This window comes from Uloborus diversus, chromosome 8 (genome assembly GCF_026930045.1).
Source record: "Uloborus diversus isolate 005 chromosome 8, Udiv.v.3.1, whole genome shotgun sequence".
Lineage (NCBI taxonomy): Eukaryota > Metazoa > Arthropoda > Arachnida > Araneae > Uloboridae > Uloborus > Uloborus diversus.
In genome coordinates, this window is record NC_072738.1 from 65465780 (window position 1) to 65493466 (window position 27687).

Sequence of the window (27687 nt, forward strand, 5' to 3'; positions counted from 1 at the left end):
TATAGTGTACTAATTTTCTGCCTCAAGGCAACGGTTCTCAACCTAAACGGCGTGCCTCCCTTTAGGACGCAGACGATTTTCAAGGGAGCGGAAGTACACAAAATACAAAATAACTAAAGTTAAACAGTAAAAGTAGCTATACTCTATTTACACAATTTTTAGTCACATGTAAATGTTTTTAATAATAACCTCTTTTTAGGTTTTTATTGTGTTTTTCATCCGCCTGCCTTTGAATTTCGACTTTCTGCTTTAGCAGACCTAAAGTCAAAATGTCGAACTGGATATTAAGTGTCTTGAGCTGTGCTTTGTCAGTCACAACCTAGTATTCAAACACTTGTGAGCGATGAACAGTGGCACCTCTCCCACTCATTTTGTGAAAGTGACTGGTATTACCATCGATATGTAATAGTAGCTTATTATATAGCTCGACGGATATTGCATGCCAACTTCACCTATAAAGAGTGAGTCTAAACTCTTGGGCAAAACTTTAAGGCGTAATACTACGAATTAAGACAAATAATATTAAACAAACAATAAGGGTCCCAAACGTCTTCGGAAGGAGATAGGCCCCATTACACTTAAGGATCCAAAATTTCAAATGATTGTAAAAAAAAGGAACAATTGATCAATTTGTTTTGCTGGAACGGTTCTTTATGTCAGCATTTTCTTGAAAATAAATTTTAAAGATGAAGTTCAAGAAATGCAGATAGAATGCGTTTTAGACTGTAGAGTAACACACAAGTATTTTTTTACCATTATTTTTTGAATCCCATTAAATGCTTTCAAATGCTTAGACTTAAACTAAAATTTTGAGCTCAAAATCTGAATCGTGGGAGTGATTAAGTCGCGCAAACTGAACTGTGTTCAGAAGTTGAACTACACTCTGTCCCAAAAAACTGCCCCCAAAACTCTGTCCCAGAAGAAAAACGAACTTTCCTCACGAAACTTAACATGCATGTGGTTTGTGAGGAGGTAAGAAAATAATTACAAATTCATAACAAAAGTTTTTTTTATTGGGAAGTTATGGCGCAATGGCAGCTATATATATACATAAACAAGACAAAACACGGCTTGGCATGGAGTGAAGTAGGGTCATCTATGATCATTCCAGAGGATCATGCTGTAATCTTTGCCTTATTTAACCAATATTTTGGGATGACTTCATATGCTTTGCAAGCATGACGTGTGCTAATGGTGATAGGTCTAGTGATCTAGAGGACCATGGGAGTAGTTTGTTTCCTCAAGAACATTATCTGGAGAGTCGTGCAATATGTAGACGAACGTTGTCTTGTAGATAAATTGCATTTAAGCGATTTGTTAGCATAGGCAGCACAACCGGAGTCAAAATGTCGTTCATTTAAATGCGAACCGTCACAGTGCCTAGATGAACGATTGGTGACCTTCGTTTGACGAAACAAATTGTTCCCCACAACTTTACATCTTGTGTTATTTGTCGTATGCCACTCGATAACAACCGAATTGGACAACTAGCCAGGCAGCCTCCACATGCGCGTGAATAGGGAATGACCACTAGGACTGAATCGTGATTCGTCGTTGAAGATCACACGCCTCCTGCTAATCACAATGTGAAAAGTATTTTAGTCCAGTTGCTTACTTAAGGTAAAAGACACTCCGTGGGAAATTTCGTGAGGAAATTATGAGACCAATTCTAATACCTTCCTTATGGCCTATATAACTTTGCCTCACCGGGTGTTTTGTTTGAATTCGTGTCAGACGGCCTGTGTGACGTCATTAATCCAAGATGGCGGCTGCACTATATATTGATGAAAATTCTCGGTTTTAACACATTTTTGAGGCCTATTATGATTTTTTTTCAACTTGTATTACATATATAATATTTTAATGCAATTACTTTTCAAATTTAAAAACAAATTGCCTACATAAAATATTTTTCTTTCTTTCGTTATTTGTGATTTTTGATTCAGATTTTGTGAATTTTTTTAGTTACCAATAGTAGTTAAAAAATATTTTGGAAAGCTTTCCTCTAGAACCTGCCAAATCATGCTGTTTACTCTTTAACATTTCATTTAATCCAATCATTGCTTTAGTTTTATCAGAAAGCCTTGCCAGCTCTGGAGAGGTCAAAAAAAAAAAAAAAAAAAAAAAAAAGATCGCGCTAAAGAATTTTTCTTTTGGGTTATATTTACTATTCCACCAATTACGTTCAGTCTCCTATTCTCTTGCTCTAAAACTTCATATGACCCTAAAGCACAAAATGGTACAGAAGACTTTTTAACAACCCAATTTCCTTCCATAAATTCATTCCAAAGATTTGGATGCTTAACTTTAAGACGCTTCATATCAGTCAGGTACCACGATATCATACTTGCATAATTTGTTAAATCCAAAGCGAAGAAATAGGAACGAAAGCTTCCAATGAAGAAATGTGTAATTCCCAATTTCCTGACCCAACAGACCGTACAAAAAGTAGCGTAGTATCAATCATATGCACATATAACAAAGCAAGTTTAAATATCCACTTGATTCTGTATCCTCAAAATCTTACATTTTGTCATGTATTTTAAAATCTATTAATATCTGTATTACATTTGAGTGAAGTACTTTTGCTTCACCATACTTTTTTTCTTGAAAGCAATTGATTAGTTTTTAACCGACTTCAAAAAGGAGGCGGTTATCAGTTCATACCGTATGTATGTTTTTTTTTTTTTGTTTGTCCACTCATAGCGTCTCACCTAGTGAACCGATTTTGATGATTCTTTTTTTAATGGATAGAGGATGGCTCAACTTAGGTCCCATTACTTTGTTTGACTATATTTGTTCTTTAGATAAAAAGTTATGGGCAAAAAACAGTAAATTTCCCTATTAAATGATTAAAATCATATTGTAGCGAAGTTCGCTCTTTTCATCCGAGGATAACGGTGGCTCAGTGGTAGAATTCTCGTCTCCCACACGAGCAACCCGGGTTCAAATCCCGACTAGGACAAAGTAAATGTTACTAAAATTTCGTTTCTACTGTTTCCCGTATTTTCTCGAATGTTCTATTAATTTCTGTATCTTTTAAAGTTTGGAAAGTTCCAGCACTTTTTCAAGTTGTATATAAGGAGATGTAACGTTCATTCGTGGTTCTGAATAAAGATCTCGAGTTGAGACTAACGAGTATTCGCTTCATTTTGCTTTCACATTGTCTTCGCTATTTTCATCTACGCGACAATATGAAACTCATTGTTATAAAAGTTTGGTGCCATATAACTGTAACATTAATAGTAATTGTAATGATAATTTTGAATAAAGGCTTTTCTAAAGCAATACAGTGATATAGAGCCGCACTTCTTACTAGGTAACTTCTTACTTTTACTGAAATATCTACATTTACACTAAAAAGAATGAAATAAAAAAATTTTGAAAAAAAAAAACAGAACCGACTTCAAAATTGCTCTAAAAAGTGAAAAATAATTTTATTCTTTAAACACCATCGATAATACTTTTAAACATAATTTTTGAAGTTGGCGTAAAAACAAAAAGTAAAATCCATTGTAACCATGCTTCGTTCATATTTTTATCAAAAAATCATCCAAACTTAGGAACGAAACATTTATATCGTTACTCAGATATGCTGTCATCAATGCGTAATGCATGTGGTAGTGAAGAAACTGGACCTGGTTAAATTTATACTTGTAGTTGAGTTATGGCTGTGAATGATTTTATCGATCGTTTTTGCGCCAACTTCAAAAATTATGTTTAAAAGTATTATCGATGGTGTTTAAAGAATAAAATTATTTTTCACTTTTTAGAGCAATTTTGAAGTCGGTTCTGTTTTTTTTTTTTTTCAAATTTTTTTTTTACACTTTATAATCGTTTTGAAGTTTAATTTCTTCATTGTGTGTATAAAAGGCATCGAGATGACATTTGAATAGTGCAACTCTTAACGTAGAATGTGCTTCGATAGCCCGTCTAACACACTTTCCTGCAAGAATTTTTTACACTACAGTTTCACTGTATAACTCAGTCAAAGTGGCGTCGAAACATGTACCATCTAAATATAACCAAATTGCTCGCAGCATAGACATAATCGTATGTAATTCACCAGGCCTAATAATCCAATTATGGGACAAGTTTTTATTTGCCATAGCAAGTTTTAAAACTGGTTTGTATAACCCAATATCCATGGTGACTATTGTCGGTGAATTTTCTCCTAAAATATATTTAGTTACGTCTTCCAGTTTCTGCATGAAAGTAAGCTGTGTTGATGGAAAACTTGAGCTGCTATCGATGAGATGTAATACACAAACACGCGTTTCAGTGATCTGCTGTTTTTTAACTATAGAGTTGTACGCGGACAAGTTTGGAATTTGAATAACAGGTTCAGGGCTTGATGCACTTCCATCATCTACGTCACTTTCAGATTCATGTAAATCATCATTAACAGATTCATGTTTTATTTGCTGAAAGCGGGCCATCATCCAAAAAATATCCTCTAAGTGGAACTGATCTAATATCTCACTTTCTGTTTTCTTATCTTCTAATACTTCTCCAAATGCTGAACATTTGGGCTTACTTGTCTTTGCAATTTTATAAGATGTTATTTCAGTCAGGGACTGAGGTAATGTTGAAAGGGAACGGGCTGCTGAAGGTGTGGTAAGAGAAAGTGGAATTTGTCTATCCGAGTCTTTTTTCTGTTGATAAAGTACCATTACAGTGCCATGCAAAGTAACTTTTCCATAAGATGTGTCTTCAAGGAAATCAATGTTATCTGCAGCACAAAACAGAAATCTTGCCTTTATCAGATCAGGAGGAATATAGATCCCGCCACTGTCATCCATGCGCCTTGTTACCTCATTCGCTATCTGTGTTAAGTTCTACGTGTTTCCAAACGTAGAACTTAAGCATAATCAATCGAAACTCCTATTTTATGTAAAAAATCAATTATAAATTTGCTTCGGGTAGCAGAGTACATTGTAAGGCCAACACCAACTTGCAAAGGCATGTCTCGGGTGTGTCGATGAACAGTTTCCTTTGAAGCTTGGTACGGAGTCTACAGTTGCCTTTAAAGACACGCGTTGCGACTCATTTTACTCTTATTGGATTACTAAATATAGCGTCAACCATTTCTTCTTGAATGAGATTTTTAATTTCTTTTCGCGTTTTATTTTTTCCTTCATTTTTATTTGCAATTGACTGATAATTCATTTCAAGGTCTGCTATTGTAGAAACATTTCCCTGAACAAGAAAATCATTTAATGCACACAGAAATTTTACGTCTGTTGCTTCATTAGAAATGTCTTGCGACTTTGTTACTGCATCAGGATCGCGATGTTTTCGTAAAACATTATATACATGTTTTACCCAGCAAGATTTATGGTATAAAATGTCCTTTGCATGAGGGTCTCCTGGATCCGTACAGTCACTGAGCTTAATTTTGAAAGTTTCATTTTTGGAAATTTCAATTGCTTTTTGTAATTGCTGACCTGCAGAATCTGTTTTTATCACCACCAATGGTTTTTTTACACTCCAATTTTTGAAGCAGAAAACACTTATTTTTGTCAACAACGACAATTTCGGATCTCGTTGTGTAGCCTACAACATGGTCTTCATGAATTGAAGTAGAACGGGGTGGTTCATTCTTATCCATTTCGTGTAATCTCTTACTTCTGTCCATGCTTCTTTATGAGTGCACTTCTTGTAGCATTCTGCATGCCATGATGCGTTTTCATTCTTCGATTCTTCTACGATCACATTCGTTAATCTTATCCTTAAGTAATGTATACTCTGTCATTCCATTCTGTTCTCTTCTTGATACATTCTAACACTGTATCATAACCAATGGGTTTAATTAATCGGTCCTTCTTAATCTGACAAAAAATACACAGTTTGTAATTAATTTGTAGCCTTGCTTTTTTTAAAGATGGAGGCAAAGAAACTTGTAAATGAGTTTCTGGGATAGAAGACATCGTGAATAAAACAGCAGAAATAGGTTAAGGAAAAAATAACCGTACTTGTAGATCAGATTATTCACCAACGAACCGGCAGACAATACTTTCTCTAAGATAAATAAATACCTTTGTGCTGAATAGTAAAGTCAGACCAAACAACGTAAGTAGAAGCACAAATTTGTAAATTACAGCAAACACGTGTTTCGGCGTTACAGGGAACGCCTTTTTCAATGCAAAAATAATGAGCTTATGGATGAAAAGACATCCGACAAAAGCTTTTGTCGGATGTCTTTTCATCCATAAGCTCATTATTTTTGCATTGAAAAAGGCGTTCCCTGTAACGCCGAAACACGTGTTTGCTGTAATTTACAAATTTGTGCTTCTACTTACGTTGTTTGGTCTGACTTTAATACTTTCTCTACTCAGAAGCTTTTTCTTCTACTCTCCCTACGAATTCCTTAAGAGCACCCCCGATCTAATACGATATTCTGTTTAACGATTACACAGTCGAACATCGTTAAAACGTACTCAAAGGAACATTCAAAGTAAATTTGTCCCAACAGTAGCTCGTTTTATCTGAAAAACAATAGTGCTGAGTGTGTTAAGTGATTTTCAACAGAAGGACAGTACCCGCAAATGTAGTTTGCTTTAGCAGTAGTTCGTTATAATCGTGTTCAAATTAACGAGGTTCAACTGCACTAATGTTTAGGGATCTTAGCCTGAAAAATGAAAATATTTTTAACTGCGAAAGCTCACCCGAGATGCTTTTAAGTTGCTAATTAAAGTGTGCCAAGGTAAAAAAATAGGATTTATCAGAATTTTCTTTAAAAATGAGTCAATAAACAAATAAATCAAATATTTTGTTTTTAATTTATAGTAAGAAGGTGAATAGAATATTAATCAAGTAAATTCACCAGAAAATTATCACAAAATACCCAAAAATAAGCTCATAATTTCAAAAACTCATCAAAGCCGCCATCTTGGATTGATGACGTCATACAAGCCGTCTGACACGAATTCAAGCAAAACACCCGATGAGGCATAGTTATATAGACCATAAGGAATATATCAAAATTGGTCTCGCAATTTCCTCACGAAATTTCCCACGGAATGTAGTATGCCCCCCTACTATTTATAAAATTTGGAATTACATTGGGCTATGATAACTGAAAGGTAGAGGTGAAACTGGTGTGAATGGGATTTTATAATATTACATCATGTAGGGAAGAGGAAGTATGTGTAAGTTCCAATGAGGATAAAGATTAAATGATTTAATACACACTTAAATGATGAAAGGTCAGTAAATCAGTGATGGAAAATAAATCAGAGATGAAAAGTCAGAAAGCTCCATCATTGCGTTCAGTTAGATATTATTCAATTTATTAAACAACAAGTGTCCTTCATCTTCTTAGCGTTAAAACCATAATTATTTGGATTGAATATTTGACAGACAACTATCTTTACATAATTATTTATTAGCTTTCTTTTTGCTTAACGCACGTAAATCAAATTACGTGTATAAAACCACTGAAGTAATATCAAAGGGAATAAATTAAATCTCTATCTTTTTATTTCCTTAACCTGACGAGATATTTCAAACATATGGTTAGCTATTTTTAACTCATTCTCCTCTTCTTAACTAATAATTTTATTTAACTACTATGCAGGTCACAGAGAGAAAAATTGAAATTTCGACTGTTTTTGTCTCTTTCGGGCCATTATTTTTCCTTACTTAGGATTCACGACATTTTCTGCTTTATACATTCTTAACATTTCATGTTTCTGAAGTAACATTTCCAAGTGAAAATTCTTTTTAAAATTCCTTTCCGAATCCGATTTCCATTTACATCGTATTTTATTCCAGACGTGAGAAATAGAGCACTTGACACGTCCAATACCGAGAGCGTTCTTCGCTTTCCGGAAGCGTTCTATTCAGATTTATTTTTGTTTCATTCTGACGAGTTCGAGATTTGATTTTTATTCGCATACGAAACTGTATTCAATAATAACGGAAGAGAACCTTACATGCACGTGAAATTCAACAATGCATTTCAGTTACTCGTTGTAATGATTTTATTTACTTTTGAAAAGTTACGTTTTATCCTAATTCTTTAACTTTTTTGAATTCCAGCAATTGAGTATTCTACTGTGTTATTATGTGTATGTATGAATGTATATATCAGGGCTGTTGAGTCTGTAGAATTCTCATACATATAATAGCGAATGACCGAGTAATGTTGACGTCACCAATAGTGAAACTCACGCCACGGCACGATAATTTGGTAATATTTTTTGGTAATGTTTGACCTTGCAGGGAAATCTTTATTTTGACAAGGCTGAACTGGATTCGGTCACTTAACTGTTTCACTGGAAATATCACCATTTTAGGAGAGTGAAGAAACGAAAAGGTAGTCGGCAATGAGCGCTATCTACTAGAGTTTAGGGTACCACAGGGGGTTAGGATTAAATTTCAACTGTCAAAATATCACCAAACAGGCAATTGCTTCTTTCAAAGTAGAAGAGTAGAAGCAATTTTCATCCGTCATACCTTGACGGGCGACTTTCTAGAAAATAAATAAGTAATAAAATGTCCTTTTAAGTACGTAATCTTCGCAAAGAAAAAAAACCGTCTGCACAGCTCTTTCTTCCTCTTCTTCTTCGTTTTTTTTAAATAAAGCATTCCGAATTTTCCTTTTATTTACCGTTGCCAAAAATAAAACACATAAATAAAAACTTTAGAATGAAAATATAAGCAAATCTTTTCAACAATCATTATTTCACAGTAGAAGTCAAGACTACGAAGTCTTGGAGTCGGAGTCGCACAGATTTTGGGGTAAAGGAGTTGGAGTCGGACTGATTTTGGGGTAAAGGATTTGGAGTCGGAAGTCGAAAGTTTAAAATTCCAAGAGTAGGAGTCGGTCATTTTACCTCTAAGTTCGCAACTCTGTCGGTGCTGTCGGATTCGGAGACGGTCATTTCCCCCCTCTGACTTTGCAGTCCTGTTATAATAAACCCTTATCATCTATCAAAACTAATACATTCAGAAAAAAATGATCAAACTAAACTTAAAAGGCTAACTAAGAAAAATCTGTAACTTCTTTACTAATAATAAAGCTCAAAGTTTTTCTAGATCTCTGTCGGGATATCTGTCTGGATTTCTATCGGGATATCTGTCCGGATCTCTTCTCTGTCCGGATCAATGTGATGCGCATAGCGCATAGACCGTTTGGTCGATTTTCATGAAATTTCGCACAAAGTTAGTTTGTATCATGGGATGTGCACCTCGAAGCGATTTTTCGAAAATTCGATTTTGTTCTTTTCCTATTCTAATTTTAAGAACATTTTACCGAGCAAATTATGATAACATGGACGAGCAAATTAATATAACATGGACGAGCAAATTAACATAACGTGGACGAGCAAATTACCGTAAAATGAACGAGCAAATTACCATAACAAGGGTGAACGAATGAATATAGCAAATTGGCAAGAAATTCAGCATCCATTATTTGTAAATATACAGGCAAACCAAATGACTTTTTAATCTTCTACTACGAGCAGAGCCGTGCGGGTACCGCTAATTCAAAATAAAACTAATCGCAAATTTGAAATCACCGCACCTTGAATAATGTAAGATCAAGTACCTACTTTAATGAATGTAAAAACTTTTGTTTTCAAGCGCAATTCGAAAAGTATAATTGGTCTAAAAGAATGTTTTATCGTCTCCCAATTTAAGGTAAACACACCAGTAGCGGCTAGTGCTTTCGTAGTAACCACTTTCAAGTTTCATACTTGAAAAAATAGGATTCTAGGTCTCCCAACAGATTCCAAAGTGCATCAAACGAGCAGGAGGTATTATATTATCTTTGGTTTTACCTCCTGCACGTTTGAATCCACTGGGAAACCTGAAATCCTACTTTTTTAAATTTAAACCTTGAAATGGCCACTACTGAAGCACTCTGACGCACTGTCCACTACCGGTGTGTTTATCTTATTTAAAATTTGTTAAGAAACTGAAACGGTTAGAATAACGTGTACTTTTTTCCAAATCAAAATCATGTTGAAAAATCAAAGTACTTTTTCCAAGGCATTTTAATTTGTAAAATTAGGACCTTCAAGACCACAACCAATCAGATAATGTTCCGTCTTGAGCTCTATATTATTATACATAGAAATAAACTTTATTATGCCTAAGTTATTTCTTTTTCGTATTCTAGGGACCCTACCAGCTGCCCGACAGGCCCGTGGCTCCCGAGAATTTGAACAAACGCCAGATTCTATACAACTACTGGGCCCGATGGGGGAAGTGGTACAAATATCAACCACTGGACCACATTCGAGAGTATTTCGGAGAGAAGATCGGGATCTATTTCGCTTGGTTGGGTGAGTATTTTTTTTTTTTTTATCTCACTTTTTCTCTCAGTATGACTGAAAATGTAGCATCTTACTAATCGAAGTAACATGAATCTTCACACAAAATATCTTTTATATACATACAGCGTATTCCCGTTTAACCTGCCAAACCTCTATTTTCGTAACCGTTCGTCTTAGATGCATAGGTACTTCCATTTGCAAAAATGATCAAATGCAGCATTTAGATATGAAAAGTATGAAACGAAAAAAAAAAGTTCAAAAAATACGAAATCTAGATTTTTATACGTCCTCTAGGTCCTTATGATAATATTAGGGAAATTATCTCCATTGAAAAATAATGCCAATACAAAAGATTTGACATTAGTACGACTAATATTCGCCGAAATATGAAACGCAACATTTTGTGGCATCCCATTTTACAGTCGTAAAAGGGAAATTATAGCAATTAACAATGATTTAAAATTGTATGGACAAATAAGAGTTTGTTTTTTTTTAACTGCGCGAACTTTTGTAGTGTGTTTTTTCGTATTATAGCATAAAATTCCCAGGAAGCACATTTCGTTTCATAGACGCTGTGAAATGGCTGTTATCGTTTGGAAAACCATTTTAAAACGTTTATTGTAAAATTTAATCGTTATGTGCGCATCTGGGTTTGAATTTATTTTTCAATAGCAGTGGAAGCGATAAACATATATTTTTTTAATTTGACAACGTGTCATTCTTTTTAAAGGGCAACATATTCCCATCTCATTTTTTTTTTTTTTTCGCATGGTCTCTCAGAATTTCTTCTCTTTAATCTTGGAAGCAAATATTTCACATTTTTTTGTGTTGGTATTATTCTTTAGCACATCTGTATTTTTATATCCGAATAATTTTTCAATAAAGATTACTTTCCAAATATCTCTTAGAGGACCTAGAGCTCGTGCAAAAGTTAAATTTCGCATTTTTCATTAATATCATAGTTATCTTCGAACGTTCAATATTTTAACTCTGCACCTTGTTTTGACCGTTATTGCAATTGGGACGTATGCACCTGGGGCTAACTGTTGAGGAAATAGAAGTCTTGCAGGGCACACGCTGTATACATCAACGTCTTTCTACAAGAATACGTAAGAAACAGTCCACCACTGTTACGAACTCTAAGGCGTTATAGCCCGGTCAATTTAGACATAAAAATAGTGATCAAATAACAAAAACTAGTCGACCCGTGCGGAACTCCGCACTGTGCTTCAAATCATTTCATAAGGCATTTCGCTCTTTAAGAATTTCAAAGGAAGAACATTATGAAGAAGAACCGAAAAAAAAGTAAGCGCAGAAGAGAAGGCATGTAATTTAAAGACATCAGTAACAAAACCTCGTTAAATACAACGTTGTGATAATTTGATCATAGCTCCCCTTTTAATCGTACATATTTTCAATGCAAACATAAATGTCATTAAAAGTGTGGCTGAGTGGTGACTCGTGAAAAAGCAATAATTGTGCATGTGAAAAAACAGGTTGTGGCAAATACAGTCCTGCACATGTCAGCATCTGACGGGAAAAAAGGAAACATTAAAGAGATATTTATTGGCACGTATTCGAATTGGCGCCATTCTGACTAACAGCCCGACACCCCAACAAACCTAGCAATTGCGCCTTCCTTTTCGAAAGCTATTCATTGAAGGAATGCGTAGTAAAAAACAGCAAAAAAGCTTTTTGCCAAAAAAAAAAAAAATAATAATATGATCATGCATCTGTGTTTTGTCATTAACCAGCATGATACGATTTAAAATTATTCGCAAAGCATGGAATTTGATTAAAGAATGACGAAGATCTCACGTAGCGATTGAAACAAACATTCTAGAGAAGTAATAAATTTGATTGAAAATAAGTGTTTTTATCTTTGAATATTGAACTATTTCACATAGAAGGTTGCTTTAACCGTTACGGCTTAAATGCCCTCACATGTTTCTCTTTTAATCGAACACTTAAAATTCAAAACCAAAACCAGTTGAACTGAGTCCGTTCTTAAGTGTAATTTTTCGAACGTAGACAAAATGTATTTTTTTTTTCAGCAGAAAGCAGAGGAGTAGAAAATAATTTCTTGCTAATGAAGTTGATAATACTTTTAATGCTTTATATCGTATTCGCGCGAATAAAAAATTAAAGGTTTACTGAGTAAAACTCGTAGTTTTAATCGGGAGTAGTATTTTTTCATTTGTACAAAAGGTCGAACACTGCTATTAGAAACATCTACATTTTAGCATACAATAAAAATGTTTTTCTGCACAAAAAGGATTTCTTTAGGTAAAACTAATACTTATTTATGCTTACATTATGTTGAGTGGTCTGGATGTAGTCAAAGAACACAGTTCGATTAACAATCAACTTATCCGAATGATAACTGTAGCCTGCATAAAGGAGTCGAAACACCAAGTAGCATTCCCACTGCATTTATTTTATTAGGTGTGTATGTTATGAGCACATGTAATGCGTAATACTAATATAAATTTGATATTATGTCGGACAGCCCAAGCTTGCCCGAAGTTCAAGTAGTTTATAGCCGAACGCTCTACCGAAAAAAACTTATCAATTAAACCGAACAACTAAGTCCAGTGCTGTTAAGCTTTATTAAAATATGAACACACACACAAAGGCTTTTTTTTTTTTTTTTTGCCGAAAGCGACGTAAAAAATGGAAAACTGCATTAGAACTTTGCTTTAAAAAATGCATAAGAACTACATGCAGCATCAAGGTTTTGAAACAGCTAGAGGCGATTTCGAAAACTTGAATTTTCGACCGTAAGTCTTTTTTTCGTCATTGGCCAGCCTGATAAGTTTTAAAAGATAAGATATTGAAGAAAAATGTTTTTATTTTTGAAAATTTTTACAATTTGTCATCGCAGGCTGCTTAAACCGTTATAACTTAGATGGCAGCACGTGTTCATCATTTAACAGCACGGTTAAAATACAAAATAAATTGAACTATGCTCTTTTTTAAGCGTAGCTTTTCGAATGTAGTAAAAATGTGATAAGCTATTTGTTTTTTAGCAAAAAGAAGAAAAAATATATTTTTTACCCTTCAAATTGAGATAGTATTTTATTTATTTTTACAAAGAGTCAAAAACGCATTAGAAGAATATATATTTCAATATACGATTTATTATTATTTTTTCTGAACAAAAAACAATTCTATTGTAGTATGAAATCTTAAACCTGTTACTTATATTTTCGCTTACATTATGCTTTAATTTTCTTTCCAGAGCCAAAGCTTCAAAAAAAAAAAAAAAAAAAACACGTGCAATTTCGAAGTAATTTAGCACAAAATCACTGAATGTTTACATATCAGCAAGGAGCATTTCCTTCTCATTTATTCTATTCCCTCATAGTTGTTATCCATTTAATTCAGTGTTCATGTAATGCGCGATATTTCTCTAATTTTTTTGTTGCAGATTGTTCGGACGTGGGCCCGAACACGTAATCTCCTGGTTACGAAGAGAACGCTCTGCCGATCAAGCTACTCAGCTCTGTCGGTCATAGCGCAAATTAAAGTTATAAGTTTGACCGAAAACCTTATTCTGGTTCTTTAAAACAGGTTTTTCGGCTAAAAGAAACAATTTTCAGACCTTGGGTCTATTTTTCGTCAGTAGCCAGCACCATAAGCTATAAAATAAGCCGTAAATCAAAGAAATCGATCACGAATTGAGGGAAATTTGGCGTAGAAACCAAAAACAGGCTACAGAAATAATATATAAGGATTCCGGGAAAGCTAAATTTTTGTAGGGACCTTGGGCTTACTATTACAAATAAGGTGCCAAAAGTCCCCACCGATCCCATGTGCGCTAAAAAAGTTATTCGGGGTCAAAGGTCAAAATTTTAGGTTTTTTGGATTTTTCTCAAAAACGGTAAGTTTTATCGAAAAGTACCGCAGATCAAAGTTGTAGATCTCAAAATTCTCTATAAAAATGGTCCTTATGATTTTTTTCTCCAAGACCAAACCTTCCCAGATATTGCGTACTCTCAAAAGACAGCCAGTCATTTACATAATCCCCTCTACTTGCATGGCCTTGAATAACATCTGGCTATTCTAGTGCGTGTGGCATCGTTCACGCACCCAAAGGGGCCGGACCTACTAAGGGCATGGGCACACCCCTCAATATCGCGGAGTCCCCCCCCCCTAAGAAGCAAGAGTCCCCCTCCAAAAACTGAGAAAAATACCCCTCAAAACAACCCCCTTTTAAATGTTTTTTTGAGCTCTCAAACTGTAACCACATTTCATACAATAAAACATAGTTTGGCTGGCGAGTCGCATTATTATCTTGACTTCTTTGACGCTTCTTTGTCTAATTTTACGCATCGTCTCACTGCTTTAGTATAACGTGAGGTATTGGAAATCATATAATTCAGTAGTTACATCCTCAAGCACCATTTCTTTTAGTTTTATCTGATATTCCTTTTTTAAGAAGATGATCCGAGTTTTCCCACTTCTGCTTATAAAAGAACTCAAGTTAAAATCTAAAATTGTAAATTTTCGCTATACAATCGAATTTTTTAAACTTGCCATCGTACTATGTTTAGAACATCAGCTTTTGTTCTGCAAACTGGTTACTTTGAGAATCTAAAAAATATAACACTACGCATTGCGGCTGACCATTATCAGAGAACTTGTTTCAAGACGAATTACGACGATCAGTTCGAAGATGGACAATGAACATGTATAATTCCAGATTTCAATTTTGAAGCAGAGAAACTGCTATGAGCTCATCGATAAGCAGAACTGGTAAAGCTCGGCAGCTCCCTCTTTCAAAAAGGGGACTTCCGATAAAACTTTGAAACAAATTGCTTGGTGGCGTACCTACTGAGTAGTATGGTTTTCAAAACTTCACGTCATACTAAAGCAGGGAGACGATAGGTAAAATAAGAAAAAGAAGTGTCAAGTACTCAAAACCTCACATGTCATATTAATGCAGTGAGACGATAGGTAAAATGAGAAAAATAAATGTCAGGTACAGTTTGCTGCCTAACCAAAAGGGATGGATTTATTCGAGTCAGATTAGAATCTAGAAATATTAAGCCACAATACCATCAAGCTACAATTTCAATCAAGACTGAAAATTATGAGAAGTAAAATAGTTCAATTCGCATGCCAAACTTATGTTTTATTGTAATCAATGTGGTTACAGTTTGAGGGCTCAAAACCCATTTAAATTTCTTTAGCAACGTCTTTTGTTTCAAAGGGTGACTGATGTGGGCTGTTGCAAGCCACATTATTTTAAAATTTTTATACTTAACCATTGTTCTCTATCATAGGTAAATTTGACATTTTGAACCAAAGTTATCTGCTAAGTGGAGAATTAAACATTTTTTTACTAGATAAGAAATGCTTTTATTACTTATTTTTTTCGTATCTATTTAAGAATTAATTGATATGAAAGCAAACTTTTACAAATCATAACTTCTAATATTTTTTTCTCTAAGTACGGAGCAACACGATGTTATTTAATCCTGACTATATTGGTCAAATTCAAGACTCAACGCATGTGTGGAACTTTAAAATACAGTTTATTATTAAAATGATCTTATGCAATGTGTAATCTACGCAAAAATCCTGCTCTTAAGAGCGATAACATCAAATTTCTCAAATTTTGATATTTGATGAAATTACTATAACTTTTTCCAGTTTTTATGCATTTATGATCAACTTCGAGGCGCGAGCGACACCTCAAGATATTTTTTGCGGTCGAAATCCTTTTGTTGAAACAAATATCTCTACAAAAGGCAACTTTTCCGGGCGTTTATCAGATTTTGATTTTTTTCAATCCAACCTTATGAGCATGGCCAGTACTTCAAAAGTAAGTCCACCTCGAACAAGAGCGGGATTAAGTGAATCTGAATCTAGCTTTTGTTGTAAAAAACACTGCTTATTTTGTGGCGAGGAAGCGGATGAAGAGGCTGAGAAGAACAAAACGCAGAATTATTGCAGAAAAATTTATAAAGTTTCCACACTTACATTCAAAGAATCCCTTTTAAACTTAGCTAAAGACCGTTCTGAGGTGTGTCAAAAGCTGCTCTTGCACTTTTTAATTTTGAGTATGATTTAGTCGCTGCTTTATGAATTTTTCTTTCATTATTCTGCGTTTTCTTCTTCTCAGCCTCCCCATCCGCTTTACAGCCACAAAATAAGCAGGGTTTTTAAAAACAAAAGCTGGATTCAAATTCACTTAATCGCGCTACAGTACGAGGAGGACTTACTTTTGAAGTACTAGCCTCTTTATCCTCACGTTGCTGCAGAGATTGAATTTTTCTGGGTGTATGATTTTCTGCAATTCACGCGAATTGTAACTGACTTTTGACTTCTTAAATAATCAGCATTCTTATAACTTCTCCCGAGACTTGCATCGATTAAAGTTGGCATTCCACAACTGCACAGCACAACAGTTTCACCTTCAGTCAAAAATGTATTGCAAATAAAGCGAAATTGTTACATTTTTCTTAAATATTGATCAGCACAAACAGTAGACACTTGTAATAGATACGTTTATTCACTCGAACTGCACGTTTAACTCTAAAAGAAGCAGGTACGTCAGGGGTGCCCCCCCCCCTAGGAGGGGTCATGGCCCAGACTGCGCCATCGAAATTTTTAGGGGGATTGTTTTGAGGAGTATTTTTCATTTGGGGGGAGGCATGCTTTTGGGGGGGGATTTCTGCGAAAATGAGGGGGGTGCGCCTTTGCTCTTAGTGGGTTGGGCACCTCTGGGTACGTGAACGATGCCACACGGACTAGAATAGCCAGATGTTATTCAAGGCCACGCGAGTAGAGGGGATTCTGTAAATGACTGGCTGTTTTTTGAGAGTACGCAATATCTGGGAAGGTTTGGTCTTGGAGAAAAAAATCATAAGGACCATTTTTATAGAGAATTTTGAGATCTACAACTTTGGTCTGCGGTACTTTTCAATAAAACTTACCGTTTTTGAGAAAAATCCAAAAAACCTAAAATTTTGACCTTTGACCCCGAATAACTTTTTTAGCGCACATGGGATCGATGGGGACTTTTGGCACCTTATTTGTAATAGTAAGCCCAAGGTCCCTACAAAAATTTAGCTTTCTCGGAATTTTTGTTATTTCAATTGTCTAAATTGACCGGACTATTAGCAACATCCAGCAGATGATTATGCTAATTTACCTACGCCTCCACAATTTAGGAGTAGTATCGATAGGGAAGAATATTCCCATAACTCTAGTTCGTTGAAAAAACTCGAGTAAGAGAAATCACTTTTCATCATTCAAAATGAGATAGTTTTCGACCAAAGCTCGCATGGGAAAACATTGAAATAACCCAAATTTCAGTTCGAATTTGTCATTTTTTTTTTTTTTTTAATTCTTGATGAATAAAATTTTGCTCTAAAATAAAATAGCCTTTCTTAATTGCTTTCTCTCTCATTCCAGGGTTCTACACTGGATGGCTACTGCCCGCTGCAGTAGTCGGTCTAGCTGTCTTCCTGTACGGTGTCTTGACCATGCACAATGACACCCCCTCGTAAGTCTTGTATTATATTGAATTTATTTGTGTGTCAGATGTAGTTTTGCTAGCCACTTGCAGTGAGTGAGTTTTGATGTAATGCAATGAGTGAGTTTTGATGTAAGGCAAGAGTGAGCTGAGCTGTAGAGTTGGAGATAAAACGTCCGACTCAACCTCCTGGGATTTTAAAGCTTCCGACTCCGACATTACAGCTATTAGTAGCATTAATATTTTTAACTTTGGAGCAATTTTAACCACTAGACCCAAGCTATGATTATACAATGAGTTTTAGATTTTAGTGATAAGACATAAGAATCAAAGAGCACCTAATTTGACACATATGTTCAACATCTAACACTTATAATTTAAAGTATCATAAAATTTTTGAAATTAATTCCAATGAAATGTTTGAGAAATCTTATTAACGTGGTTTTCTTATGCAGGAATGAGGTTTGCGAAAGCGGCAAGACGTTCCTGATGTGCCCTCGCTGTGAAGAGAACTACGGCTGCGTCTACTGGCATCTGAGTGACATTTGCATGTTCAGCAAGCTCTCCTACCTGTTCGATCACCCGGGCACTGTCTTCTACGCAGTCTTCGTTTCCTTCTGGGGTGAGCGCTCCATTCTAATTGAAAAGTTCTTAATGTATAGGTGGTTATCCAAAGAATGAAAGCCCCTTAGATTTGTAGTGAATCTTCTGGCATAGCTCAACTGGCTGATACTTTTAAAAGTGGTTCAATCGACACTAAAACTAAAGGAACAAAATGTTTCTCTTTAATGTAATTACATTAATGTTCGTAAAATAATTTTTATACACTGACAAAATGCAAGTAACCTGATATTTCTTCTAAAAGATTTTCTTTTGTTTTCCAGCGGTTTCCTTTTTAGAGTATTGGAAGAGAAAGAGCGCGAGTCTAGCTCACCATTGGGATTGCATGGACTTTGAAGAGGAAGAGGTAAATATTCCAAACAGTTTAATTGGAGTGTCACCAGCTGCAAATTTTTACTAACAGGATAGATACGCAATTGACTTCGCCTTTCGTGCATCTCTCTCTTTCTCACTCCCCCCCCCCCCTCTCTCTATCTCTCTCAAACCTTAGAAATAAATTTTAGGAAAATTTAACTGTTAAAAACTATTCTATAACAGTTTGTGTTAAAAATTACCTAAAATACTTAAAATCTGTTGTTTCTAATATGGCTTAAAACCCTTTAAAAATTTTCAGTTCTAAATACAGCATCTATAAATATGTTTAAATGTTAAAGAAAAAAGTTAACATAATACAGGCAATAACTAATGCGATGAAGTGTGTTTGTCTTGAACGTAAGTTATTATATTTGTACGAAAGAAATTGATGGTTTCACAACTGTTCTCAACCTGTGCTCCTAATCTGTTCTCAAATGCGTCCCAATATGATTTCAAATATGCAAAGTTAAATTTTCACAAAAATCTTGAACAGGAAACATTCAAAACAGATTCGGAGCACACCTGTTTCTGTACTTTCTTTTTAAAGGAGCTAACTCGGTACACATTTTGGTGCACATTCAAACGATTGGAGCACTTTTTCTGAATTAAAGTTTTCCAAACGTGTTTCCAATGTGTACTGGAAATTTTCAATGTATTCCTTTTCTGCAAGTTAAAAAAAATATTAACCTCTTTCATCCTATTAAATTACTAAATGGGTGCATTCATAATCCAACCAGCATGTTTACAATACAAATAGCAACAAATGAGCCCTGCTGCCATGTCGTTCAATCCCGATTCTTAACGTTCTATTTTGTTCTCTTTTTCTGTACATAAATCACCAAACATGTCACTTCAATCTTTGATGTTAAGCAGCATTTAAATTTTCATTATTTGTATTTTATTCAACAACACATTCTCAATTCAATCTTTTGCATCAAGCACCTACAAGGCGGTCTCTTACAAATGTGCTTTATGGGAAAAATTATTTTTTCAACCATTTTATTGCTGACTAAATTCTGCCTCTCTCCTCTCTCTGTTATCTGCTATTAAGAAGACGTTGTGAAGAATCAGGATTCGCCGATACGAGTATATATCAGATATTTATTTTGAAAACATCATGATATTTTGTCATTTTCGATATTTATTTTCTCAACTACGGTATTTTCAATATAAAAAATACATTCATCATCGAAACATTGTTCATTTAATATTAAAACCGACTAAAAAGTTATGTACTATATTCTTTATGATGTATTAATACGTCATTAATATAACAAAGTAATATAATATTCCTTTTTTACTTGAATTTTATATTCATAAAATTATTAGTAATAATTTGAATTTATATTAAAAGTGCCTAATTCAATATTAAACATTGCTCAAAATAAAGGAAAATGTCTTATGACCGTGCACAGACTAGTGCATATTATGTATTTTTGATGAACTGTAAAAGTAGCTAACAGAAGAAAAATGAGGAAAACAGGTAATGCTAAATGAACTTCATTAAAATTGATAGAAATGTAAAATAAAATATTAGATATAAATAATGAAAGAAACCTTAATTTTAAGTCTACTAATTGTAATTATAATATGGATGCCTCACTTGCCAAATTGATTAACTCCATAAAACAACAAGAAGTTCTGTCTAGAACTAGACGAGCCTACTTTCCCGTATACCCATACTACTTTCTAGTACCTGATCAATATTCTCAAAAATAGCTAAAATCGCAAATTTTTTCAAACATATTTTTAAAACACTTTAAGCTGATTTCTAGGAATAAAATATTCCTCACTCATCTAAAAAAATTAAATGCGAAAAAAAAATAGCAGCAACTTTTAAACAAAGCAGCTAATACACTTATTTCCATTAAAAAAAATCTTTAACAGCTTTCAAAACGAAAAAATAATAATTAAAATTAATAAGCTCATTAAAACAAATACATCATATCAAAAAAAAAATCGTTTCTTTTTCCCCTGTTGCCAAAAACAATTTTTTAAATGAATTAATACACTTACCAAAATAAATAAAAACAATAAAATGTCAACTTAAAGAAATAATTTTCATTGTCAAAAAAAAAAAAAAAAATCGTCTGCGCATATCTTTATGTAGAAACATAAATGACTTCGAGTTTATTCGCCGAAAACTGAATACCTAAATTAAAACTTTAGCGTAAAATAAAAACAAGTCAAATCAATAATAATTATTTCACAGTCAAAACCATAGCTGCGGAGTCGGAGTCGGAGTCAATCTCATTTTGGGGTAAAGGAGTCGGAGTCGAATATCTAAGAATCGGAGTCAGTCATTTGTCCTCCGTGTATAAATTTTGCCAAAGCTACGAAGTCGGAGTCGGAGTCCGATTAATTGTCGGGCATAGGAGTCGGAGTCGGAGTCAAGTGCCCCTAAATTCTCGGAGTCGAAGTCTTTAGTTTGGCGTCAAAAGCTATTTCCAACAAAATTTGTTTGAAAAAAATCCGTCTTCAAGTACGGAATCTACATTGACTTTCAGTTTCCCCGTAGGCGCTAATGTTAAGGGATTTGAACTGTTCAAAATTGAACGAAAATTGTTCAAATCAAAAAGATATTTTATATACAAGTTTTTCATCAAAAGCTTTTTCCTACAAAGTTTGTTTGAAGCAAATTCGCCTCACAGTTCGGAATTGCCTTGAATTTCCCCGTAGGCGCTAATGTTAAGTTTTTTGAACTGTTCAAAATTGAAAAAAAAAATAGTTCAAATCAAAAAGTGAAATATGGGAATGAGGTGTCCTCGCCGAGATCTTCGGAACAAAAAAAAAGTTTGTTCGAATCGGACTATTCAGTAAAAAGTTATTAGGGGGGGACAGACATACAGACAGACCGACGGACCGACAGACCGACAGACATTTTTCCCCATTTCAATACCCTACTTTCCAATTTTTAATTTTTCAATATTTATTTAATTATTTTATTTATTTTTGACTTTTTTTTTGTTTTTTGCGATATTTTTAAGATGCATTAAGCCTTCTTTCATGCTTTTTTCTTCTTTTTCTGACTTTTACTGGGAAAGTAGGCTAAAAAGTCGAGAAAAGATATGAAGAAGAGATGGTGTTATCAATAGGAGTGAATAAGCCCTCGTGTTACATTTTCTGTCATCACGTGGTCAGAAATGCACAGAATCAAAACTTTTATATAAATTCACATGCTAAGTATTAGGGGTGCGACATCGATGTCGATGTTTTGGAAACATCGATGTTTTTGTTAAAACATCGATGTTTTACTTTCGATGTTTTTTCGATGTTGATGTTTTTGTATTATAATTAAAAATTATAGTAAAATTTACTCCAATTTTCTCGCTAGGTAATTAAGTTTACGTATGGAATTGCTCCAAAAATTTCATTTATTAGCGCACATTTAAAAATATCGATTTTTCTGTGTAAAGGATGATTTTTGGGAAGATCACTACACGATGGTAAAAGATAACTGGAGGGTGATGAAGAAGTCAAATCTATTGGAAGAACTCGACACTGGTAGTCTGTTGCCAGAACTTGCAGTCGATTCTAAGACTCCCATTCTTAAACTAAAGGAGAATCCTATATATTACTACGGTGAATATTGTAACTGTACAAATTCAGAACTGTTAAAAGTTGTGTCGAAGTATTTGATAGTTATGGCGACTTTTATTTTTTCTCTGCCTGGTGGAATAGTCAGCGGAAAGAGAAATGCACTTAAACACCAAATATTGGGGGTTACTTATCGTCTACCCAGGAGCGGATACAGACTAACCTTTTAGGGGGGCTCATGCTAAAGAATGACCCTCACCCCTCCTCCATGAATAAACTTATGGTTTTTGGTAAGAAAAATTTCTGAAACTGCTTAGGTGTTTAAAAAATACCACATCGGTCAGGGATATGGCACCGAATAGGACAAAAACCTCACGAATAAATTTTATAAACAATTAAAAGAAGTAGTATTTCAAGTATTTACTTTTAAAAGTTATTCAAAAACTGAAATCAATTACATTTTATCCATAAAGTGTTTGAATACAATGCGAACGGATAATATTGTCGACGTTTTATGGGGGGGGGGGGTCATGACCCCTATGACCCTCTTTTTGTATCCGCCATTGCCTAGGTGGGCACCCCTGCGAAAACCTATGTATAATGAGGTCTAAAACTACACTCAAAGTTCACATTTCTTGCACGATAATAAATCCTAAACACTGATTTAATCTAATAAACTATTTACAGCACATTTAAAAATAAACTCAGCACTACTAAAAACTGAACTATCTAAAAATTACAACAGAAAAAATTCTAATCTATAGAGATTTTACAGAAAAAAAATATTTACGGATTCAAATGTTTTATCGATTGAAGCGATGCCTGAAGCTTTGGATATCGTTTTATAAAAACTATCGTTGATTAAATTTGTTGCTTATAAAAAGCAAACGGGCGTCAGACAGTTCTTTATTACTTTTCATTATACTAGCTCCTGAACTCAGCGCCGCAGACTAACTGTCTTAAGAAAAGCTGTCTTTACTGTCTACATATTTTAAATACATATGCTATAAATAGAAAAGTGACAGTTAATACCCTCCCCCCCCCCCCAAAAAAAATCAAAACTATTTACTGTTTCTTATTATGGTTTCGGTCCGGCTTTTTTTTCAAGCAGTCATTTTCAGTACTCAAATGCAATGAACCTTGAAACAGATTACAAAGTATTGCCGCAGATTTTGATGAGAGGAGGGGGTCATGACCCCCATGATCCCCTCTCCTTCTTGTATACACTTCTTACGGTTTCGATCAAGTTTTATATTTTTTTGAGCAAACATTCAAATACTGTTGCGGGTTGGGTGGGGGGGGGGGGGGGTTATGACCCTCTTGACCCCCTCACTTGTATCCGCCACTGCGTCTACCCTCAACAAGCCGTCCCTCAATTACTCACAATTTGTGTTTAATTATATTGCACTAACAGTTCAAAACATATTTCTTGCTCTTAATAATAATTGTCAGAATTAATTTTGTACTTTTAATATAATTTGCACAACTCTTTCTCATCATACAACTGACTGTAAGTGCTTTGATATATTTTTTCACAGATTTAACTAGTTTGTATTTATTGTTGCATGTCTTATTATCATTTTTTGTCTTATTATAGTACCAAGATGTTGCGAAATTATTCCTATTAAATTGTATTTATGATTTGCAGTTCAGTATTTTCAATGTATTCGTGGAGTTCGTATTCTTTTGTATTGCTTAAATTAGACGCAATGCCAAAAGAATTCCCTGATCCATTAAGAAACATTTGTTAGATATTATCATCTACGTCAGTTTGTAGTGTATACTAAAAAATGTATGTTAGATATTGACAAAAAGATCGATGTTTTAAAACATCGATGTTCAGAAACATCGATGTTTTTTGGTCGATGTATCAATACCATCGATGTTTTAATTTCCAACATCGATGTTTTGAAACATCGATGTTTTGCCATCGATGTCGCACCACTACTAAGTATTGATAAAGCACTATTAAAACAGAAATGAGGATTTTTTTTTTAAGTGGAGTTAATCGATTTGGCAATTGAGGCATCCATATAAGAAAAAAGGAGTAATTTCAGGATGCATTTACTGTTCTGATGACTAATGACCTGTTTGCGTTTATTGAAAATATCGCACTGTAAACACGATTCAGAAACGTTCCTGGAAAATAATAGGCAGCTGATGTGCCCAATTTCTAACAGTAACATATCTTGCAAAAACCAGGAACCTTTTCCGCTAAAAGTCAGTAACCTCTCTGAAATTAGCCTGGAAACTTTCTGAAGAAGTGCGAAATCTCCCCAGTCATGTTTCCAGAACCTTCTAGAAAAATTAAGTAGGTTTAGTGTAATTGATTAAAACCTTCCTTTACGAAGAAGACTCCATAAAAAGCAAAACGATCACAGCTATGCCAGAAGGAACCAAGCATATCATTTGCCTGCAATTCCTGCCTTGCAAGGCTGTTGCTATCCATTGACTTTTTCACTCTCATTGGGAGCTTAGTCAATCTGGACAGGCCGTACGCAACGTTAGGTCGATACGCTTAATAAACACGCTCATTCAATCTTTAAACTGGTTGCTAAATATATTTTCCACAACAGTGAAAAGTCTGCACGCGTGCAACTTGTAGCGATTTAGGAAACTTTTTTGTGAAGATACTTGTTTTTACGGGGAAATAGGTGAAAACGTGTGAAATCCCGAGACGTTTCACGGAAATAACCAGTAACGTTTCGGAATTTTTTTACAGTGCGGATAGGTATCAAAACATCGGATATTTTCGATATTTTTGAAAATATTATGATATTTTCAAACCCTGTGAAGGATTCATCTTGTTTGTTTGATTGCTAACCAGTATTTTTCACCTAGATTGATTGCAAACGAGTGATTTTTCTATCAATAGGAACGACCTCGTCCTGAGTTCGCTGCCAAGGCCCCTTGCGTGGAGAGAAATCCGATCACTGGTATCAAGGAACCTTCTTTCCCAAATACGGTCAGGTACAAGAGAATAGCTGTAGGATCCGGAGCCATCCTCGTCATGGTAAGGACAACATGGCTGCCCTGTGACGAATTGATACCGATAAACTATTCTCTGGATAGCCTTCCTATCAGCAAAGCTTGTTTTCTTGCAGAAACACTTTTTATGCAATGGCAGGGCCGTATACAAGGAGCGGGGGGTTCTTAGGGTTCAAATCCCCCCCCCCTGAAAAGTTCGGGAGGGGGGTGAGGAGTTGAACAAAACTACATAGTACCGTTTTTTACAAATACTTAATCTTTTATAGCTCAGCTGTAGTGGTGTCGAACTGACGCTCCTACAGTACACCATATTGTTTGTTAAATTGCACGTTCTATGCAGGAATCGTGCGTTTAATCAAAAGAAAAACCGAACATTTGGCGCATTTATAGTTCCGTTCTTGCTGTCATAATTTAAAATTAGTATTTAAGTAAACATAACTTTTTTTAGTTCTACAAATTGATCCGGATAAACCGAAGATCCGAATAAACGGGGCTTGGATAAACTAGGTTCTACTGAACACCCTTGTGAAAATTAATGGAATCAAGCCATTTTTTTTACAAAATATCACCTTTATTTACATCATTCAATTATAAAATCAAAATCACCACTTAGTATGCCCCCCTCTCCCGTTTGTCTAGCACCATTTTCACTCAACTGGGTATAGAGTAAGCTAGAGTTTTGCACTTTTCTTTGAATTATTGATATCTAAACTATGTTTTTAACAAAGTACAAATCATTTATTCTTTTGTTGCGCAAATCAGATTTTCACTCAATGTCACAATGGCCTGCCGCTTCCGTGGAGAAATATCCATGGCTAACAAAAAAATAAAAAAGTGACCGGATTGAGAAAAAACAGCAAAAATATGTAGAAATTTATAACATTTAAACAAAACACAATATTTATGACAAAAAAACATGAGGTTATAGTGTCTAATCAACTGGTAGGCTAAGCAGCTGTGTTATAAGCAAAGATTGAATAATCTAAACAATTCGAAAATTAAAAATTCCCAACCTGATTCCATTAAGTCGCACAAGAATGTATATCAAAACTGCTAAGCTCCAAAATAGACGCATGTTGAAAATGCAAATGTTTGTTAACACTACTTGGCTCGTATGCATTTACGCTGTCATTTTAAACACTCCCTGTTAATTAAAACGTCTATCTTCACGAACATACGCATTAGTAATTTTTCGTGCGAGATGAAAATTTTCATATTTCCCCCCAGATGGCTCTGGTGATGATCTTCATCGTAGCAGTAATCCTGTATCGTGTTCTGGTGTCCATCTTCTTATTCCGGACGGACACGTTTCGCGGGGCGGCCTCCCTCATTGCCAGTTCGACGGGTGCCCTGGTCAACCTGTTGCTCATCATGGCACTCGGCCGTGTCTATGAGAAATTGGCCCTCAAACTCACACAGTGGGGTGAGTCTTCTTCTTTTAGTTATCCAGACTTAACGGGGTCCGACACATTTTGAAAAAAAATTTATGAAACATTTTAGAGTTTTGAAATGTTTTGCACTGATTCACCATCTATTTAATAAACAAAATCAGAATACAAATATCCAAATCATTTTTTTTAGTTTAAATTTAATTGGTTTAAAAAACATGGGGTTGCTTTAAATTGCTATAACTCAAAATATTCTTGGTGAAATTCCAAAAAAAATTTCGAAAACTTACACACTAATATATAAACTTTATATTTTATTCGGTGAATTAAAAAATATTAATTTATTAAAAAATAAAAATAATTGAAAAAAATTTCGAAAAATTCGAAGATACTTTTTCTTTTCTTTTCTTTTTTTTTTTTTTTTTTTTTTTTACCATATTTTTTGCAGTAAACTTTTTTTTTCAAATTCGCCGAATAAAAATCAAAGTAAACTGTTTGAAAAAGATGCGCTTTCATTACTTTATCAGTTTTTGACTTATAACAGTTTGAACGCAAAAAAATTGGGAAAAATTGTACCATTTAGAAAAACGCGCTTAAAGTTTTGGAGTTAAATATAATATTAGTTAAATGCATGCAACAAAAATAATGACATCTTTCGTTTTAATTAAGATAGAAACAAGATTCAAACGTTCTTTTAAGCAAAAAGAGACTATAAAGTATTTTAAAATGATTGGAAAAAAAAAACTGCAAAAATTTACGATTTTTGTGTTTTGGACCCCTTTAAGAACGATTTAAGTCTGTAAGAATGATTTCTAAAGTTCTTACAGGAAACTTGCGCCAAAACTCTGTTGCATCGTTATTTTTCCCCTCTTTTTTTTACAGAGATGCACCGCACGCAGACGGATTTCGACGACAACTTGACTTTCAAAGTATTCATCTTCCAGTTCATCAACTTCTATTCGTCCATCTTCTACATCGCCTTCTTCAAAGGCAGGTCAGTTGTAAGATGAGCAAATTTTGCTACATT

The 27687-nt window shown here is 34.5% G+C and overlaps 1 protein-coding gene across 1 annotated transcript in view; it reads left to right on the plus strand.

The window, feature by feature from the left end:
• Positions 1 to 27687, plus strand: part of LOC129227872 (anoctamin-7-like) — a 59345-nt gene that overhangs the window by 10748 nt on the left and 20910 nt on the right. The window contains exons 5-11 of the mRNA XM_054862492.1: positions 10130 to 10295; positions 17712 to 17802; positions 18228 to 18394; positions 18657 to 18739; positions 25160 to 25297; positions 26500 to 26695; positions 27543 to 27654. Coding sequence (XP_054718467.1) covers positions 10130 to 10295; positions 17712 to 17802; positions 18228 to 18394; positions 18657 to 18739; positions 25160 to 25297; positions 26500 to 26695; positions 27543 to 27654 — 953 coding nt within the window. The remainder of the gene's footprint in view (positions 1 to 10129; positions 10296 to 17711; positions 17803 to 18227; positions 18395 to 18656; positions 18740 to 25159; positions 25298 to 26499; positions 26696 to 27542; positions 27655 to 27687) is intronic.